We start from the raw sequence: 20920 nt of genomic DNA, 5'->3' as shown, positions 1-20920 counted from the left end.
TGTTTTGTTTGCTTTTTGAAAAGAACAGATTTTTTTTTTTATTATTGCTTTTAACTGATAGATATAAATTAAAACCTTACGTTTATCAAAGCAAGTATTACCGCTCTGGTTAAACTCCACTTACTCCCACAGATACCTTAGGGCTAGTAGTTAATATATGCCTTAACATGTTGCCTTACTTTTTTAAACTGAAGAGTAAAATTGAAAGACTTTCCACTGAGACATTCTACTAGGAATATTACTCTTCTTCCTCAATATTTTCACTTATAGTGAATACAAAGTAAATCCACTTTACTTTGCTAATGAACTAGCTCTTTGTTCATTTATCTATTGAGCTATTTATAAATATCTTGCAATCACAGCATTATCTGGGGGCTAAAAAGCATGTTTCAACTCAAAACAAATGGACATGCCACCTCATGTCCTTCCATAAACAAAAGCTTAAGGCCTTGGAATCAGCAGAGCTTTAAGCTTGCAATCACGTTTCCTATGTTCATTTTTGTAGCTTTTCTTAGGTGCTTTTAACAACGTAAAATAAGAGCAGTGGCCTTTAACATACAGCGGCACTGGAAAGCAATGAATTGTTGTACCCAATGGTGAGACAGGGGACACATGTGCATGCTGGGGACAATCCTCCCTTCCCCAATGCGTAATGTGTTCTGTTGGGCTTAAAGATTATCCAGGGAGGAGGGGGAACTGCTGTCTCATTTGGGCAGGGAGGTAGTACCCATTGGCAGAGAAGAGGCAAGAACACACAGAAATCTCCTGAAACAACTTCTGAAACTTTTTTTTCCCTGAACAAATACCTACAGCCTATGCTGACAAAACAGCAAGTTCTAGCTGTATGACACCGACCTCTCAGATAAAAATAGGCATTTTTTGATAACACATTATATAGAACAGGATGTGAACCAAGTAGTAATTCAACAAAATGGATTTTCTCAACTAGAAAAGTCTGCAGCAACATATATCCAGAGTAAAATCACATTCTTCACATATACTGTGTACATTTTAAAATTAAATGTAATTTTTAAACTCTCTTTTTTAATGGGTACACACCAGAACAATATTCACACAATATTAATACTAAATCAACTTCTCCCTAACCAACTCCATGGCATCAACCAGCAATAGTGTAATGAATGCAAAATATGCTAGTTAATTTGACACACTGTCATTTGTACATAACCTAGCACTAAATAATTATCACTCAGACTTTGGGAGAAAGGTTAACCTGAAATTAATTCTAGAATATTTCCATTACTGGCTTAGTTTCAAGATATAACTAGGAGTAAAGCAAAGGAGCTGTGACCAAAAAAACCTAGTGATTTCTTCACTTTGTACTCTTTTCAATCCATTCACTTTAATAATCAATAAATGTTCCAAAAAAAGAGTTTATTTAGTGTTGCTTGATCAAGCAATGCAGAACATCAGAAAACCTTTATACCCTGTTTTTTCACCTGGAATTAGATAATGTGCTTACCATACTCTGCGGCCTCCTTATTCCCTAAATCCTACAGAGGATTTACGTTGAACTGAAGTTTCTCTCAAGTTTACATTTCTCGGGCGTCTTTAGGCAGAACCTAAGATTTTTCTCTTTTCACATTTTTAAGCTCAGACATTAACTACTGCAAACACCCAGCCTTTCCCACCTCAGTCTAACCCTTTTCATACCGAGTGATTTGAACCAACTAAACTTTGTAGTCCTAACCCTGCTTTTCCTTACCATATCACAGCAGTGACAGCGCGGAGGGGGACTCTCCCTTAAGTACTGATGTTTACTCGATCTGTTGTGACTGATGTAAGTATAAAAGTGGTTCCAGCTAAGAACCCAGGGATTTTACTCCCTCTCCAGAGGGACTGAAAATGTCCCTTTTTGTTTATACCTAAGACCCAAAAGTCCCAATAGCCTTTCTACTGCTGGACTTTTACCTCCAAATGTGTTTACTCTTTACTAATGTACTTTTACCCAAGAAAAAAAACTATTAAGAAATGCCCCAGTGTTACCTTATGATATTTAAGCACATACTCGAAGTCAGTTTAACCAATTGATGCTATGATCCATTTAAAAAAAAGAGCAAGCTTCGGTATTTCTGCAGATATCAAATCCTGGAATAAATGCTGTTGTAATTTTAGGGTTCTATTTTAACAGTTAAAGGAGAGACATCTGGCAATAATCTACAAATAAATACAGTGTCTCCATTCTTAGTTTCTCCTCCAAAACACTACCTAGGACATTTTTGCAGCATGATTCATATAATCAACATAATACATTACAATGCCTTTCAAATAATTCTGAATTCTCAGTTCATTCAATAAAGAACTCATTTTTGAAAGAGAAAAAAGAACATGCCATGCCAGAAAACTTGCTTTATTGATTTAGCCCTGCTGCCAGGAGGAGCAACGTGGTGAAGCAAACTCCATGATTTCAAAGGCATTTTTTTACAGCAAGGGCAGAAAGAGAAAGAGGCTTATTTACCGAAATGTGAGATTCCACAGGTGAGGCCAGAGATGGTCTGAAATCCTCTTCCTTTAGTTCCAAAAGTTTCAGTTTATGATGAAGCCTGATATAATCCTTTCAAGCTGCCAGGTAAAACGCACGCCATATCTCAGCCGTATTTTCTTTCGCCCTTTTGCAGCGTAACTTTGTTATTTGCATAAAGCTTAGTTCTGGCCTATGGGACTTTTTGAACATCTACATGTTAGATTAGCTGTCTTGACATGCTCTATCAAGCATGACATCATGGATCTCCATGGTAACCTTAACCACACCTTCTCAGATGCCAGAGTTACCTGTCATGTTCAGACCTAACTGAACATAATAAAAAAACCCTCAACCACCATTTTCTAGGCACTCAGACTTGCACAGGCACCAGAAGCGTGTGGTTTTTTTTTTTAAATTGATGGAAATCTAATTTCACTTCCCAATAAATGTGGTCTTCACAGATCACTGGCTAAAACACCAGAGCTGTTCCTGACCCTTCCACATCTCCCGGTGTATTTCCTAGTCAAACAACAACAAAAGAAAGCTATGGCAAACACCTTCCAGCTCATTTTCTTAAGACATGCTCATCAGCTCCATATCTGAAAAACCTGTACACACATTTTTGCTCTCTGCCCCTCAGAAAGTTTTTTTTTAGCAAAGTGACTTGTAAAACAGGTTCACTGCAGGGATTACCCCCTCCCCTTCCATAGCCAGGTTAGCATTTTAACCTCTTAAATGCTAACTCTTTTTCACCCTTTCGGCCATTTGCCCAGCTTTTAAGTTGTTAGTTCTCTTTCCTCCTCTGCTGACCAGAGTCAACCCCACCTAAGCCAGTGATCATGTCCTGCCAGAGCTCAGCAGCAGATGATTCACACCATCTCAAACTTCAAAAGATCAAGATTGTTTTCCTCCTTCTTTCCTCTTTTTTCTTTCTAACTTTCCTAGAGATTACATTAGCGCCTTGCTTTCATTAACACAGACAAGAGAGCCTTGGCAGAAGCAAGGTATCCAAAGCTCCTGCAGAAAGTCGCATTACCGATAAAAGAAAATTTTGTTCCTCGGCTTTCCAGGAGCTCTGGTGCCTGGCTGCAGGGCTGTCTTGCAAGGGGGAAAACCTGCAGTGTGGGGGCCCGCTGCCAAGAGCTGTGGCTGTGGGATGCTGCATTCCCCTGTGGTTCTTCTGGGGTGCACAAGGCATGGCACGCTTGCACCACCCCAGCTGCTGTAAACTCACCCCCCAGTTTAGCACGAAGAGCAGTTTAGCTGCAGGTTATTTGCCTTGCATCACTATCCCGAGGCCCTCGTGCAAATAAAGACAGCTCTTGTCTTTGCGAGCTTTCCTTTCCAAAATAAGATACCACAACACAAACAAGGCAAAAAACGTGCGGGGTGAAGGAGGGATGATCTGTGTGCACAGCTGGGAGGTTTCAGGTCACCATGTTTGTTAACCATCAGTAATCCCCACCAGCATTTTACCCGGCCATGATTGTACTTCTGATTTGTGGCAGGTTATCAAGAGTAGAAAGGGTCCTCAGGAGGCACGTCCAAGGGAGGGATTTATCTGAATAAACGAAGCCTGGAGGAAACCATTAATACGTAGTGGAAGATACGGACAACACTCAGAGCTGACCTTGCTGGTGGAGGCCATACAGTATGATCTGACAACATCAAATATTTTTTTTCCTGATGTTTACTTTCTGCAAACCAGGGGTCAGTTTGCCAAACTCAGATACTGCTGCTTAAAACCAACAAGAGAAGAAAGTCCACAAAAAGAGAGACAATTACCAATCTTGATTTTATGGCCCATTTTTGTTGGTTATGGACCTGACAGGGTTTAGAGCAACCTGGAAGACAAATTATATGATATCCAAGGGACTACCTCCTGACTGTAAATATTGGGATGTTTTATGTTCCAGCTGCACCATTTGACACAGAGATTAGAAAATGGTGTTGCATCAGCTACTATCCTTGATAAATCTCCCACAGTGGGGAAATTTCCACCATGTATAATGTTGCCATTTTCCAGATCTGGGAGCAGCTGGAGAAGTAAGAAGGGAGGAAAGGAACCTGGAAAATAAATCATGACATTTTCATTCATGTCTTCCCGTACATCTTATATATATATATATATGTATATATATATATATATCACATACAAAATCTGTATGTTACACACACAAACCTACTACACATGGATGCAGTTTGTCTTTATACCACTGCTACACACATACATATAGAAGGGGGGAAAAGGAAGTATGTATGCTAAACATATGCACCCTCCAAAGCAAAACTGCATTATGGTCTTATTCATGGAGCAGCTAAGTAAGCATGCATTATACATACACATATATATACACACACACGGAGCTGTGTGTATATAATATAGATGTGTAGCTACACACAGAGATACATATATACACACACACACAAAATACAGATACATGTGTGTGCACACATAGACACAACTGGTAAGAAAAACCGCTCTGAACTATAATGCCATGACCATAATAATCTTACTGCACCTGATGAGCCACACTGTTGACACATTACATTTCAGCTAAGCAAATTTCTTACAACTAGTATAACTCATTTCTGCATGTTATTAATGTGGCTTCTGTTCAGTTTATCTTTTTTTTTTTAAGTTATGCTGAATGAATTGAGGCTTCAGTCTTTCCGAATCCCAAGAAAGATAGTTTGATACTCTCGCAGTAATTTTAAAGTTATTTTGGTTTAAAATTACTTAAAAACTCATTACATACAATACATATGTCTAATCATCAAAAAATAGAAGCAGGAGACATTTGCATGAATTCTACCCTCAATAAATTAGCAAGGATGACACATTTTAAACAAACAGCAGGAACAGTTACTGCATTCCTTCTGTAATTTATTGCCTTCAGAAAAGGCTCAAATTACAAAATGTGTAGGGTGTAATGCTGTAGGCTGTTCAAACTGGGTTTGCAGTGTCTGCAACACTGGAACTAAATATTTACATGACTCCAAAAGATCTAATCTTTGGATTTCACCCCCCTGCCACCCCCTTTATTTAATTTGTATGCTATCTTTATCCACCACCCAGCACATTCCACACAGTCACTAAAGTTCATGGAAGAGATAAGTGGGGAAAAAAAAATAAAAATCAAGACTTTCAAAGGAAAGGAGGAAAGCTGTTTCAAAATAAGGAATAGATCATCTTCATTAGAGCTGAAGTCTTGCAGCTATTTTAGCTGGATACGCATGGATTCTAGCATTTGTGTGCTGAGGTGACTGATAGCACCTGGGATCTTTAGAGACCTTGTCAAAAGTTGTAGGGGGGAAGTTACCAAATTAGTGTCTTTCCAACCTGTAACAATGGTCTGATCTCCAAAGGTTCGGAAGGCTTCAAAAGAGGCTGGGAGTTCAGTAAGAACTGCCATAACAGAGCACAATATTTTTCCAACTTGTTTTATTCCTTACTTACAATTAATTTACTGTTAGTGCTGAAATACCTATAAAACATTGAGAAAAAAAACCTTTTATAAAAGGTTTGCTGTCAATCATTTGTTAAATTGAGAGTAATGGGCATAAGATTTTTGAGCCTGAACTCTAAATTCTGCTGGTTGATTAAAAAAAATGAATTATGGAATAGAAGGTAGATTGTCTGTAAAGCTGAACATATTAAACTCTAATACTGCACCCAAAACCAGAGCTCAGAGTTAGGCTGTGAAAGGATCCTTGCATGGCATTCCTTGAATTGAGAAGGTTGAAGTGTCAGCAGCCTCCACCTGCTCTTAGAAATACATCAGCATGTCTCATCTCCTCTGACCCTACACATACTTTTTGCTGCTGAAAAGCAATTGGAGGCAGGTGAAAAGCAAACCACCTTAAGGTACACTGCTGACAAGACCAATGTGGATGTCAAAACAGCTTGGAAGAGGCAGATACCTGTGGGTAAGTCCATTCTGTTTGTATTAAAAGACTCAAAAATATAAAAGAAAGCAAATTAAAGGGTAACAAAGCCATCTTAGGCACACAGAAACACTCCACAGATATTTTCTTTTCTTCTGGGCAGTGGCACTAATATGGAAAGTGTAACAGAAATTAACAGCTGTTCCGTATTTTCCCTTCAGCTGTGAAAAGTAGATAGAGACCCATATACTAAGATCAAGAGTCTCACCTTCACCCCCTTCTCTGTGAATACTCTAAGAAAATGAAAAGCTCTTAAAAAATGTCAGTTTCAACAAACAATTCTAAGGTAATATTGAATAGTTTCATTTTTATTATTGTTTCTTTGAATTTCAAGGGAGTAACTAAATCTTAGGCTGCATCAAAAAAAAAAATTGTTTCATGCTTTGTTACATTCTCACCTTTTGTAATGAGGTAACACCCAGTTTTGTAGGAGTTATAAGGTCCGTTTAACAAAAAGCAAGATATGAATTTGACTTTCATACCTGATCTCTCAGTCTCTCCTGGTGTCCCATTATTGCTGTAGCATGGTGGGGATATTTCTGTTTCAGATGCTCAAGAAAAGCCTCTCTCTTCCTATCCATTTCCGAGGTTTGCATTCCCAATATTTCTTTGGAACTGCGAGGCCCACCTACTGTATGTCTTCGAGGGATGTTGCGGGTGGACTTTGAATTAGAGGAAGTGTGACTGTTCAGGGTCGAAAGGAGCTCTTTAGATCGGAGACATTCTGCATCATCTAGTGATGTTACATGCAAACTGGTTTTTGCCTGGTCTGAAAAAAAAAAAACAAATCCCAGTGTATTATAAGAACTTAATCCCAACATTCACATTAATAAGAAAAAGAAAATAATCGAAATAAAAGCTAGATTCTCTTAAAAGTATGGTAGTGTTCAATGGCATGTTCTGCATCATTAGTCATATACACGTTGTAAGAAGTGGCCTGGAAATAATCACTTATATAAGCTATGCACAGTACTTACATACTTTTAACACACAACTCCAGCATTGCCTCACAGAAAAGTGAGTATCATTGAAGCAGATGTCCCTTTTATTTCATCTTTACCACTACGCAACTTGAAAAGAAGATCTGACAGGGCCCTTACTCCCTGACCTTTAAAATCTACAGGACGCTTTACACAGAAGAAATGGGTTTCTTCAATAGGCTCCAGTACACTTAATAGCCCTAGTATCTAGGTAACTAGTATCCTTAAGGATAGCAACTGATAAAATTCCTTGGACAAAGCAGATTTGTAATCCTTAATCTTTTTCCAGTGTGTTTTCAACATGCTCTGAAACACCTATGAAACAGTAAGAGGGTTTTGGAGGCTTTTTTTCCTGATTTCTGACTGTGGTCTGGTTTTAAATTTCATGGATCTCCCTTGGATTTTATATGTCTCAGGACAGCGGGCTGGAAAATACTACATCACTTTTTCAATAAACCGTTTCTTAAGAAACAGAATAAAACCAAGTTTTGCATGATATAAAAAGAAAAAAAACCCCAGTCAGATAAATTTTACAACTTTAAAATCTACTTTAAGGCCAAAGACCACGATAACATTTGTAAAGAGATAGGCAGACACGGAGGGTATGTAAGTGCTGGCTTATCTTCAGGTAACTGTGTAATACGAACCCTCTGGTGCATGAAAAAGTGTGGTCTGGAGCCTTGTTACCTAATACCTTTGAAAAATCCCTCCCTCTCTTGTCAGCAAAGGGGAAAAAAAAAAAAACCACCAAAACCCAGAAGCACTGAAAAGGCCCCTCCGAGCCTGATGCAGCCTTCCTCATCTTTGGGCAGCCCCACCCGCCCCTGTGAGCATTAACCCTTTACAGCACCTCCCCAGGAGCTGGAAACTCCTTCCTCTATGGATTTTTAATACGTCTCTACTCCTCTCCAGCAGACACTTTTCACCTCGGAGCCCTTTATACCACCAGCGACCGTCTCCCCCGTGAGCTGCCATTTATACGGCACTGCTGTTTGGAAACAGGCACCTACTCGCTTCTTTTTATGGTTCAATCCCTCAGTTTGACACCCTGCCTGCCACTTGCCTCAGGATTTTGTGCTGAGGATTTTTCAGCTTTCTGGTGTGCACTGACCATTGCCTGCCAAGTCCCATGTAACATCAAGCCCTGGTAGTAAAGTAAATCCCCCGTCGGTGGAGACGCTGCCAGTGTGATGTCGCAACAATTCACAGGGAGAACCAATTCCCTTGGGTTTCACAGGACAGAGCCCTGAAAGCGCCTCAAAGGCTTTGCATGTTTCTGTAAGCTCCCTGTAATGCTTAAAGGACTCCAATTTACCAACAACCCCCTCCCATTTGCATTCAGGGAACCCCGTCCCAAAAGCAGAACCAGCCCCAGGAGCCCAGGCTGCAGGTGGCACCATGCTTTGATAAGCACAGATCCAGGCAGGGCTTTGGAAACAGGTTTGGTTCACAGGGAAGTTTTACGCAGATTCTCACACAGATTCAAAACGCCATCTCTGATCTCCACAGCACCTTCCAAGACCTTCTTAGAAGCACAGTCATGGTTAAACCTTCAGAGCAGCAGCCTCACATGTACACACACACACTCAACTTTTCCAAACACAACCCAATTAAAAAACATCCAGCCTCACTGATGACTGAAAATTCAGAGCACCAACCACCAGGTGCACTCAGCTTGTTTGAGAAAAGTGGCAAAAAGGAGTTTTGCTGGCAATAATTTAAGTGTGGCTACTCCAGATACACTCAGTCAAAATGGTTTCTGAAAGCTTCACGGTCATTTCAATGGATTTTACATGGGAGGAAAAAAAGAGGTGGAATAGGGCTGGCTGAAATTTACCATCTTTAATTTGTTGCACTGAGAGCCCGGAGGTTATATTCCTGAGGCTGCTGGAACAAAGGCGGCAGACATAAATAAGGGATTTCCTTGGAGATCGAGGCAGTCAGCATGAGCGTGGGTGACTGAGTGCAGCAATTTGGTATAAACCCTTAAAGTATGGTCACAGCAGCATTTTCAATCACTGAATTGGTGGCAGGCACTTCCTCAAGAAGGCAGGTAAACCTACACTGGCAAACACAACGAAGAGCTCATGAATGTGTATTTTGGGTCCTAAATATTCTCATGCAACACCTCTCCCTACTCTGCACTTCGGTCATTTCAATAGTTTAAGAAAAAAGTTCATTATTTGGAACATAAAGAGGCATATACCACTAATTGTTATTGGGTGAAACCTTGAGAAGGAATCAAAAATAACATTCTTTTCTCATTCTATATTAGAAAGATTACAAATTATCTTATTTTTCTTTCATCTATTTGGAAAATACTGTATAAATACCAGTGAAAAGAAAGGAATGTAAACTATGCGAACTAATTGCTAGTCTTGCCATCGAGCTGACCTGGGCATTTAGCAGGATCCCGCAGCATTACAGCACACAGCAGCACGTGACTTTCTTTGCAAACCACACTCGCTGTCATGTTTGAGTATGGGTCTTTCCCCTAGTAATTGCTGAAAAAAATCTTCCCTAGCCACTTCCTAGCTAGCGATAAATGACTTTGATGGCAAGGTTGAAAGCGGGACAGTGAAATCCCCCCTGTGTAGCTCACGGCACATAAGCTCCACAGCTGCTGTGTGGGCCACTGCTACAGGGAGGAGAAATGGAGGGAGCTTTTCTGGATACTGGAGTTGCTCAATAACAGCGTGGGCAAAGTTCCCGTATCTTCCAAGTGAAGTTAATAGGCCTAAAAATCAACCCCCACAGATAACTGTGAAATGTGTGAAGGATCATGTGGTGGTTCCCAGAAGAGAGTGAAGAGTAGCAAAAGGATAAATTATGCAAGTACCCTCCTTGGAAAAGGAGTCAAGAGAAGCCAACGGAAAACACAGAGGTGCACGATAAGCTTTTCTCCCTTTCTCCTTCCCGCATATCCAGAAGCTAAAAGCTGAAGGTCTTTCTGTTCAACAAAGTAGCAAGTCTAGAGGGCAACAAAAAGGAAAACTAGCTGATTGACAGGGGAGGACTTGGGCTATCCAAAGTCTTGAGTAACCCTGACACTTGAGTTGCTTCTCCAATCTGAAAACAAATTTCAAGATTTCTTAACATCACCCATTACTACAGTGGATATAACTACAGGAAAGGCCCAGGTCTGCAGTGTAGAACAGTGTGCCCAGGATTATCAGGAAGATTATCATGAAGGATTAATTGCTATTAAGCTAGAAATTAAAAAATAAAAAGTAAAAAAGGGAAAAAAAAGGAAAAGAAAAAAAAGATAAAAAAGTCCTTCAACACACCGTGGTACGCAGTTCTAAGTCACACCCTCCATGAAGTATACAAAGCTCAGGAAAGTCACTTTGCTTCATTATTTTAAATGTGAAGATTTTAATAGTCTTGGTTTGCAACCGAGGTGACATGAGAGAGGAACATTTTCAGAATAATTTCAGAAAAGTACAAGTATGGACCTGAACCGTATTGGTGCTATGAAACTGAGCCTTAAAGCAAACCACATGCAATACTTAAGTGTTTAAAAAAAGACTACAATTTTTACAGTGTGAGTCAAACTCACCTCCATTATATTTATGCTAGCAATAGGTTTGAGATTATTTGGAATCTTTCTAATTTCCTCTACTGTCTTTACAATTTGCTCTCTTTCCAAGGAACTTTCAAACGTAAATTCTGGATATGGGCCAAAACTACTGCATTTGGTTATGAGCATTCAAAGTTTTGGGGAATCATAGGATTGATCCAGTCAGACCTCTGTTTTTCTAGCTCCACATGTTTTCAGGCAGCTTCATACGATTTGTACAGAAGTATGTTACTGAAGGTGTTTTTTTCTCCTATTCTGACACATCCTTTAAGTGAAGATTTCCATCCCACTACACATAAATATATACAGACACAGATGCACGTGACTTGCACTTTCCAGTCTTTTAACTTTAAAAAATATTTAGAAGGGCACCAGGCAATTAATGAACTGCCAAGAAGAGTATTTTTTCCTCCCAAGCTCTCTATTAACTACTTTCTGGTATTACATACTTGCAAACTTGTGTCTTTTTTTTTTTTTTAAAAAAAACCACATGTACCCGACCATGCGCTATTTCTTTCACAGCAGCACAGTAACACAACTTCTTTTGAGGTGCCTATGAGGAGGAATACAATACACACGAACCGGGAATGTTCACAGGTGCTCCACAAATACCATAACAGACAGAGATTAGATTAGGTGTTTGCCATGCTACCTGAACGTTATGCACCACGTGGAATAGCCCACGAAGAATTCCCCAGGAAAGTTTTCCTTCACTTTTAGGCAAAATACATCGAGCAACGCACCACAGCTGACCCGCCGTGAAAACCACGCTTGCAATTTCTTGGCTTTGCTCCAAAACAAACCCACCGATTTCACACAAAGTCAACTAACCCTGTGACAATCTGCCGTGAATCTCCCTCTTCTAAAAGCCACCCCGAGGAAAAGATGAGCCCAGACCTACTTTTACGAAAGAAGTGCTATCTCTCTGCCCTAGGCGAGGCACGCAGCGCATTTAAAGGGAACGTGCCATGATTTCGGGCCCCCTCGCGGGAGCTGCACCCTCCGCGCCAGGCAGCGTCCTGCAAACCGTGACAGCAATGCAGCACGCTCCCTGCTCCAAAGGGTCGGCAGGGATCTCTCTGAGGAGAAAGTTAGCCTCACCGAGTCGGAGCAGTAGGGAAAACTGCAGAGCCATTAGCACGAGAAAGACATGCTTTTCTCCCCCATGCACTCTGCCTCCAGTTCTAAAAAGCGGCAGCGAGGGCACGTTTAAATGTGACTCCATCTTCGCCCGACTCCCTTACTTACCCTTCATCTGCCTGCTGTCTGTGGAGCAAGCCATGCACAGCTCAAGTTTCTGGCTTTCATTTTCCTCCATTGTCCCTGCCTACCGCACAGGCTCCCCTCTCCAACTTGGAAGCCGCTGCGCCCGGGCTGTCAGCGCCAGCCTCGGGGAGGAGAAAGGCAGCTCTCCCCTCCCGCGGCGAGCCCCCCGCGGCGCCCCGCATGCCCGCCGGGCCGGCCCCGGGCTGCTGCCGCGGCAGTGGGCGGCGGGCGGTGGGCGGTGGGCAGCGGGCGGACGCGCCCCCGCGCCCTGGGCCCCAACAGGTGATGGGCTCCGCTGCAGGCAGCCCCTAGCCGGGCCGCTTCCCGCGGCAGCCGCGCAGCCTTATGAAAGGGAACATTTCAAACGTGATTACAGGCCTGAGTCTCTGCTGGAATCCGAATCCGCAGCCTTTTAAATCTCTGTCATGGGACAAAAGGCTTTCCACAGAATATTTTTTTAAGCTCGTAACCACCAAGCCCACAAACATTCCTGATAAATGCTCCTCTGTCTGTTTTAGCGTCTCGTTTAAAAGTAATTCATTATATAAGCGCTTTGAGGTTTTGTTTTCTGTTGAATTCTTTCAAGCTGCTCAGAGAACGAATTAGGGAAAAATCAAGATACAGGAATTCAACTTTACTGAAGCCAATACAAATGAATGGTAGCAATATGTAAGCAGGGACTTGGGTTAAGAGGGATTTTGAAGCCTCAGTAGCAAAGCGTACAGAAACCCAAAACTAATTCTCTCTTGGCGGGTCGGAGGCCGGAAGCCTGCATGGGAACCAGCAGATCCACCGGGCTGCGAGGCAAAAAATAACGCAGCTGAGAAGGATGAGATCAAATCCCACAGACTGCAGCAGATGCCACATGTGTTGATTTAGTGGAGAATATCAGACCAAATTCGTCTATCGAAATCATAGCGCAGAGCCAGAGATGGTAGAACAAACTCAGTGTTGAGTTACAGCCTCGAGACCGGAAAGTTTATCCACTGACAACTTCTGAATTAAGTCAAGAACAAAGCATAATTGAGATATCAATAGAAATACGCAATTTCTCATTTAAATCGACCTTGTACTGCAACGCCAGATAACAGTTAGCATCTTGGATGTCTTTTTAAACAAACCTAGCATAATCTGGCCTTCCAAGCTTCCTTCAACTCTTGACTTCAATATAACATCAGCTAAATTGCTTGCAATGACCTCTCAACCACCCAGTCCACACAGGCTAGGAAAATTCCCTTATGGTTCCTTCTACATCTCTATCTGGCAGAAATGTCATCCCGTCTGTTTGGATTATTGAATGCAGAAATGTTTTGTGTATACATAAATTCAGTACAGAAGCTCAAGGAGGATCACTCTCCTCATGCCCCAATCCTCCCCTTTCCAGGCAAGAAAGCCATTTGAGTATATTACAATTAACAATTGATAAATGAACAAAATTATTGTTCATTAGATCAGACATACATATTCTCCAGCACTTAAGAAATATTTATTTTCCTTTTTAACAATTCATTCTATATGGTCTTGGAACCTGGCAAAGGTCCCAGAAACCTGGCATGGAAAACAGAGAAGAGATGAAAATACAATCTAAACATTAGCAGCACTATTTAAGGTCTGCAGTACAGTGCTCCCAACAGAATACTCCTATAGTTGCCCTGCAATGTAAAGAAAACAGTGTGATACACATTGTATTTATAGGAGTGTTTTTACTGGCCTTGGGTTACTCCTGCTCATTCTGATTGGGGACTATTTTAGGAGGAGAAGTGATGGCCAGCCATCACGCTTATCTGATGTTGCCTTTTGCAATATGGAGGAATGTGCCTTTAAGATTGAGGTCTTCCAGAGTCTGGACAAGCGCGATGAGCCTCTTGCAACTTATATTCACAGCCAGCTGGAAGGAGAAGGGGGCTCTTACAGGAATAGTGATCACTGAACATCACCAACTGCAATAGAAAATAACTCTGAAACCCTTGATTGGAAAACAAAGCCAATGCAATTGCCTGGAGTAGCAAGATGAAAGCTGTACCAAGACATTTGCTATGCACAGGGCTCAGAAACTAAGAGTTGGGAAACTAAAGGCATTTAAAAAGACCTTACCCTGAAATAACAGTGGAAAGCACAAAACATACTCGCCTACAAATGCTTAAAAGGAAGATGCTTTTGCAGCCTTATACCAAAAAAAGGGTTAGCTCTAAAAATCAGTACAGTTTGTACCAAGAGCCTTATAAGATCAAAATCAATGCACTCTAGCCCCTTAGGAGGCTTTATCTCCATCCACGTTGGGGGAAAAAAACTAGAAAATTAGTTTAAGGAGAAAAAAATATCCAACTTCATTAAAATTAAAATATATTTAATTTTAGCCAGCACCATTTAGTTTCCACAGCAAAGAGCACAAGTCAGAGAGTTGGTCTCTCAACTTCCCCACTGATGGGTCCCACTGAGCAGAAGGTGCCCCTCGGGATGGTGCTAACCTAGTCTGAAATTTTTGCTTTAATGGCCACACCAGGATGCTCCCACTGCTGAGACTGACAGTAAATGATATTGCTGATGCTACTAAACGGTCTGAGCAACATGGACCCCCAAAATGCAGAGATCATCCAAGAGAGACTGCTTATTTGGTTGCAGACGTGTGACTTGAAAAGTGGGTATCCCCTTAGCAGAACTTCTGTGGCTGCAGAAGCAGTCTTTTGAACAGTTTTAAAGAGCACTGGCAAAAGGTGAGACTAAACATGTACCATCAAAATCAAAATAAACAAAAGAGCCCCACCCAGCCTCACAAGAAACATAATCATCTCTGCTGCTGCTTTGGACAGGGAACAATTGGGACAGCAAGGTCTCAAAACACGTCCTCTCTTTAAGGGAGAAGTCCTTGGGTCCCAAACTGGATTTAATGAATGTAAGTAGTAATGCTATTCCTTAAGATGTCACCTATGTCTATTTAAAAGGATTAGTGAAACTCCTTTAGCAGCTGAGAAACTGGAGGCAGCCAGAACCATTATGCTATTAGGCTCAAATAAAGTACTCCCCAGCATAGTCACTGGGATGAATCACTAAGGACAAGTTAAATAAACTTGATTAACCAGTTCATAGCACGCAATCAGCATTTGTTTATCTGTGGGATCAACAATAACAGTGGTTCCTTTTAATTACTGTGCTCAGATCTGGACCCATCAATATCAAAACAATGCACAGAGAATAATTGCTAACAGGATATGCTGTTTTAATTGTGTTTAAAATTAATGTCCCAGAGCGACTTAAACACTTCTGGGTTTAGCATGTGCATAAAAGGAACAATTAACAAATGCTGGCTGCATTTAATTAGTCAAATTTATAATATAAAACAATGACTCCATGATCTAGCAATTACTCACAACTAAAAAATTGGGAAGTTAATTATTAATAGTTAAATCAGAAGCAGCATCCCATAATTAAAGATCTGTCTCAATGTCCATGTGAAACCATGCAGCCACTGAGAAAAACATCATGAATGCTCTACGCAGGAACCAACCCGACACTACCCTGCTATAGTCCAGATACAAATATTAGACCTGGCGGGGTGAGGCAGAAGTCTGGGAGGAATTACAAACACTCTGGCGGGTCACACTGCAGCACCTCTCCAAGCCATTACACAGGCAGCGATCACCTGGGCCTGCCTTGGAGGAGGGGAGCATCAAGAGGATGCTCCACCAGGTCTGGTCAGATTTGAAATAGAGAAAGTAACTTTAACAAACTATGGAAAAACAACACTGAGGGTGGTGAAACTGATTTCCGCCTTGGCCAGCAAAGAGCAGCTTCAGTGCTGCAATTCATTTGAGCACGTCTATTCTCGTTTGTGCTCAGCAAGTTCACTGCAATCCTTGGCGTGGTCTCTCAATGCTTAAAATAGACTCACTCCTAAAACTAAAGAACTATGTTCAGATAGTGTATCACCAAAGATGATACAATATTAGCTGCTAGCTTGTACAAGCAAAATGAAAAAAATCTCCGAGTTCTATCAACACAAATCCATGCAAGTAGATCTTAGGGGAAAAGAGGTTTACACTATTTTAAAATTAATTGTCTACTGATTTGGTACTGTACAACAAGGATCTGCAGATTTTTAAGATGTAGAGGGGGGCTTTATGATCATTTGGTCTCATCTGCTTAGCAAGGGATTTTAATGAACTGGGTCCTATTTCTAAGGCAAGGATAGTGGTTAAACTATTCAGTGGTTAGATTAAAACATCTGAACTTGATTTTAAGATTTACAAAGACAAACAATCTAATAAAACCTCTGGGATTATTTATAATGAAATTACCTTCGCTGTTAAAAAATCTGTGGAGAGTTTCAGTATTTATACTCCATACACTCCAGTTCTGTTAAGAACTCTCATACTTGTGAGGAAAAATTAGTCCAGGGAGTGAAATGGTAACACTCCAGCTGAAGCAAGAAGGAAAACTGAGTATGAGCTTCTCTACACATCTCCATAACAGAATTTCATCGTGTGCTGTCAGACCTACAGGTTTCAGCTCTTCAGAGAAGTTCAGAGACTGACAGCGGTACCAAGAGCCACCACCAGCCTTAATCACTAAAACAACTATTAAAAAGTCACTAAGAGGTTGAACATGAGATACTCAGGTGATACATTCATCTTTCCAATTCCATTTCAAATGGAGCTCTGGAGAGCATCTATAATCACCTGCCACTTGGCACTGCCAAGCTCTCAGGTACGACGCAGGATGCAGTGTCCCAGCCCACCTCCCACTGACAAGCACTGTGCTGTTGAGTGCCTTATGCATCTCCAAGTAACAGAGCATCCATCCTTCATTCACTCCAAACAACATTTTTCTCAAGCTCACAACTCACGCCTGGACACCTACATCATGTTGAATATGTTAGGTTTTCTCTTTTCCAAGTTTTGTTCTTGTTCTCTTCCTCCTCCCTCCAATTTTTTAAATAAATGTTAAGGTCTGAAAGCAGTGAACCACTTGTGCATGTCCTAAATCAAACTGAGAAAAAGGACTATGGTCATCACAAAGAAGTACTAACATTCAAGGGTGGTGGTGGTGGTGGTGTGTGTTTATAAAAAGGTGAATCTTCTCTCTCATAAATTTATTTCCCCCTCTAATTTGGGACAATCCCAACAAAGCTAACTCTAGATACACTTTAACATGACTTCCTTTCCCACCACTCAAGGTAAGATGGAACAGAGCTAAATGTGCTTAATTACAGTATGCATGTTTCTGACTCGTCCAATGCAACACCTTATTTAAGACTTTTTACACACACACACCCCCTCCATCGATGTCATCCCACCGTACCAAGCTAACATTAATATTGGTACATTGCCACCAGCACAGCCAACTTTGAGCTGAAGCCCCTGGACATGCTGCAGCTCCTCCTTGTGCCTGCCAACCTGGCCAGCCCTTCACACATCACACTTCCCATACAGAATCACCTATGGTAAGGAATGAGATCAGCCTGCAAACACAGAAACAGAGAATATGAACATCTGCTTTTGTAAGGTACCAAACAAATAACTCTGTGAAAGGAAAATGTGCCTTACATCGTGGAAATTTCAATCACTAGAGTTTAATCAAATAAAAAGCAATACGTGGGTGGGAAGGAAAGTGCAGGGAATTGTTTCTGAGGGAGGTGGAAGAAAGGGAGAGGAGAAGGTTACTTCTAAGTCCATCTGCTCTACATTCAAATTCCATTTCTCCCTGGTGTAAAGCATTTTGGTTTTGATAAGTTCCCTTTTGGATGACTTTACTCAAACAGAGCTCTGGTGAGGGTTTGGATTCAAATTGGTCCAACTTTTTAGCAGTGCCAGAAGAACAGACTTAATGCCTGAAACACTGACTATTGCTGGTTTCATGGATGTCTGCAGGATCTGGTTGTAAATGTATGAAGCAGCATGCTTTAGTGATCAAAGGCATCGAGAGTTGCTCTCTGCAAAGTACAATTACACTTTAAAAGAATCATAAGAGATCATTTATTTCATCTCTTACCAAGTACACATGGAGTTTATAAGATTGTCATGTGACTGCTTCAGTTAATAGCAAATACAAAGTGTACTTTGATGGAGCCTGTGTCCTGAATTAATACAATAGTTCACATTATGTTGTGATTACCATAACTACTTACTTATCAACAGGAGAATGGTTTAAGTAAAATAATTAGCAAATAATGATTACAAATTAACACAATGGTACCAGTGTTGCCAATCCACACAATTCATGATGATGATCTTTCTTGAAAAGTCACTTTTTTGGGAACACTATTCATTTTATTAATCTCTGGGCATATATTTGACTTTTCTCCACAGTGTCACTGGCAAGAACTAGATTTTTTTCTAAGACTCAGACTAAAATCACAGGAGAGATCAGCACCACTGTGACTTATTGGGCTGGGCATTTTAAATTGTTCTTACTAGTTTCTCCCTGTCTCTTGCCACAAAGGTAATACTATACACAGCAAACAGCAATCTGAATGTCTGAAAAGACGTAAAGACAACTAGAGTAAATTCTTACAGCTTTGTTTCCATGTGGATCTGATTTCTAACCCAGTATGGATGGACACAGGTTGTGGTTTGTGAACCTTTTGTTTCTACTCCTTGTAGAGCACCAGCTCCTGAAGGCAGACGTCAAAGCAGAGGGCTCGTGTAGGACTTCCAACCTGTAAACATATCAATGACCTCTCCAACAGTGTATGTACAGCCCCTTCCTTAAAAAGTGCCTCTCTGACCTTCCCAAACCATGCTGATGCTATCATTAAGACAGTTGATTAGTAAGAAAGCAATCAGAGCTGACAGCAGCGGTGCTCCTGTTCTTTCTCAGGCCTGCCCAATCTGTTCTGCTGGGATGCACACTTATTAATTCACTCTTCAGTATTTAGGATTTCATAGCTTTAGGGACAGGGACCATTTGATTATCTTGTCTGACTTCCCATCTATCACAAGTCATTAAATTTGATATGGGGTCCTCACACAAAGGCCAAACACTTAAATGAGGTGAAGAAGACATTACTGATCTCAGGAGAACAATGCTGCATCTGCACTAGCATTTGTTTCAAACCCCACCACACATGTGATGAGATCTACCCTGATGATCAGCACAAAAAAGTGAAGGACATCAAGCTCCCAGCTGACTTAACCCCAAGAAAAGCTCCTTCCTCTGCCTTTAATTTCCCAGATCAGACATCCACCTTAAAAAAACCCCAAAACTATCCTAACTTCAGAGCTGTGGTGCACACATCCAGTCACTCTCTCCAGCGCAGTCAGTCTCTTAGGCATGAAAAAAGAGTGATGGGAAAAAGAAAAACACCTCAAAACATACCTAGTCCGATGTGCATGGAGGCAAACCCTCCTGAGCACTGCACATTACCAGCTGAAAAGCTGAAGCTTGACAGTTGATTATAATCACTGTCTTTAATACTGAGCTGCCAGTGCAACAAGTGTGTTATTTAAGAGCATTTCAGCACACAGACCCACAAAGGTGGGCAATGGAGCTGATGGATCAGGCAAACCACATCAGGACTGCCAGAACCATCCACCCTGCAACAACCACCCCCGTAAATACAGGCTTTTTCGCTGCACCTGGGCTAACATGGCTTTTGCAAATATCCCCATTCTCATTTCACAGACTATGTTATAGTTAATTGACTGATGTTTAACCACCCTCAGTGCTAAGGAATTGCCTCCTGTTTCCTTAGGATAAAGCTGACTTAACTTCAGTTTCCAGCGATCGGACTTACTCTCCCCCTTTGTCTGCCAGACCCACCAGTGCCGTAGGGCCTGTGCTTGGTGAGAAAGCCATCTCAAAGCCTCCTCCTCAATCACTTGCCTCAGCTGAGCTCCTGAAGACTTCCATTATACCTCAGTGTCAGGTTTTCACCTTGGAAAACAAGTCTTTGCCTCTCTTCACTTTCTTTCTAGTATTCCCATCTTCTCCTTGCAGTACAGCTAGCAGGATTATCAGAGCCCATTCTTCTGAACTTAATATACTAACAGTAATAAAGGAGTACATGACCTAAGCTTACCTCTGAAAACACTGGTGTGGCTGGATGCTGCACAACAGCACAGAGCCCCCAGGGAAAGGGGTGTCAGGCTGGTGCACTTCCCAGCTGGGACAGGGAGCCCGTGGCCACAGCCACCTCTTCCCAAAAAGGGAGAGCATGCTTTGGGTTTGGCAAGGGCAGAACGTCCAAGCACCACGCGAGCCACAGTGACATGACTCTGGTGTCATACCCGATTTCTCCTACAAGGGGAGGTCTTCTCCTTCTGTGCAACACTTTTGCAGAAGATAAAAAGGGAGAAGAAGTAACAATGATCCATCTCATCAGGCTCCAAGAAGGACACAGAATTGCCTGGGGTGAACGCAAGAAGCAGCAACGTCAGCACAGAAAGGTGTCATACGATGTTTAAGCTTATTCAGAGGCAATGCCTCTGTCTCTCTCATGAATAAATACATAACCCAAGACAATTTCATTCCAAATGTTTTGTATTTCCTACAAAAACTTTTCAAAGAACGTGATGACTCACAGGTGAGCTCTCCACTGACAACACAAAATGACACTGTATTTGTTACCTCCCTTCACAAACTGCAAGTCTGCACTGAGATATCTGTGTATGTCACATAATATAGCATATGCCTTTACACGCAGCATAGCTGAGGATAGGGAAC

At 41.4% G+C, this 20920-nt stretch overlaps 1 protein-coding gene across 17 annotated transcripts in view; it reads right to left on the bottom strand.

Annotated features, from left to right (window-relative positions):
• Positions 1 to 20920, bottom strand: part of KIAA1217 (KIAA1217 ortholog) — a 365874-nt gene that overhangs the window by 169871 nt on the left and 175083 nt on the right. For 5 of the 17 annotated variants that reach the window (XM_055805069.1, XM_055805075.1, XM_055805077.1 and 2 more), the window contains one exon: positions 6916 to 7202. In XM_055805069.1, coding sequence (XP_055661044.1) covers positions 6916 to 7202 — 287 coding nt within the window. Of the gene's footprint in view, positions 1 to 2479; positions 2642 to 6915; positions 7203 to 12241; positions 12568 to 20920 lie in introns of those variants that run through there. The other 12 variants (XR_008747372.1, XM_055805078.1, XM_055805080.1 and 9 more) reach the window with 7 other exon arrangements.

Source organism: Falco peregrinus, chromosome 5 (genome assembly GCF_023634155.1).
Source record: "Falco peregrinus isolate bFalPer1 chromosome 5, bFalPer1.pri, whole genome shotgun sequence".
NCBI classification, from domain to species: Eukaryota; Metazoa; Chordata; class Aves; order Falconiformes; family Falconidae; genus Falco; species Falco peregrinus.
The sequence above is the reverse complement of the archived record's forward strand: the minus strand, read 5'-3'. Positions and strand labels throughout refer to the sequence as shown.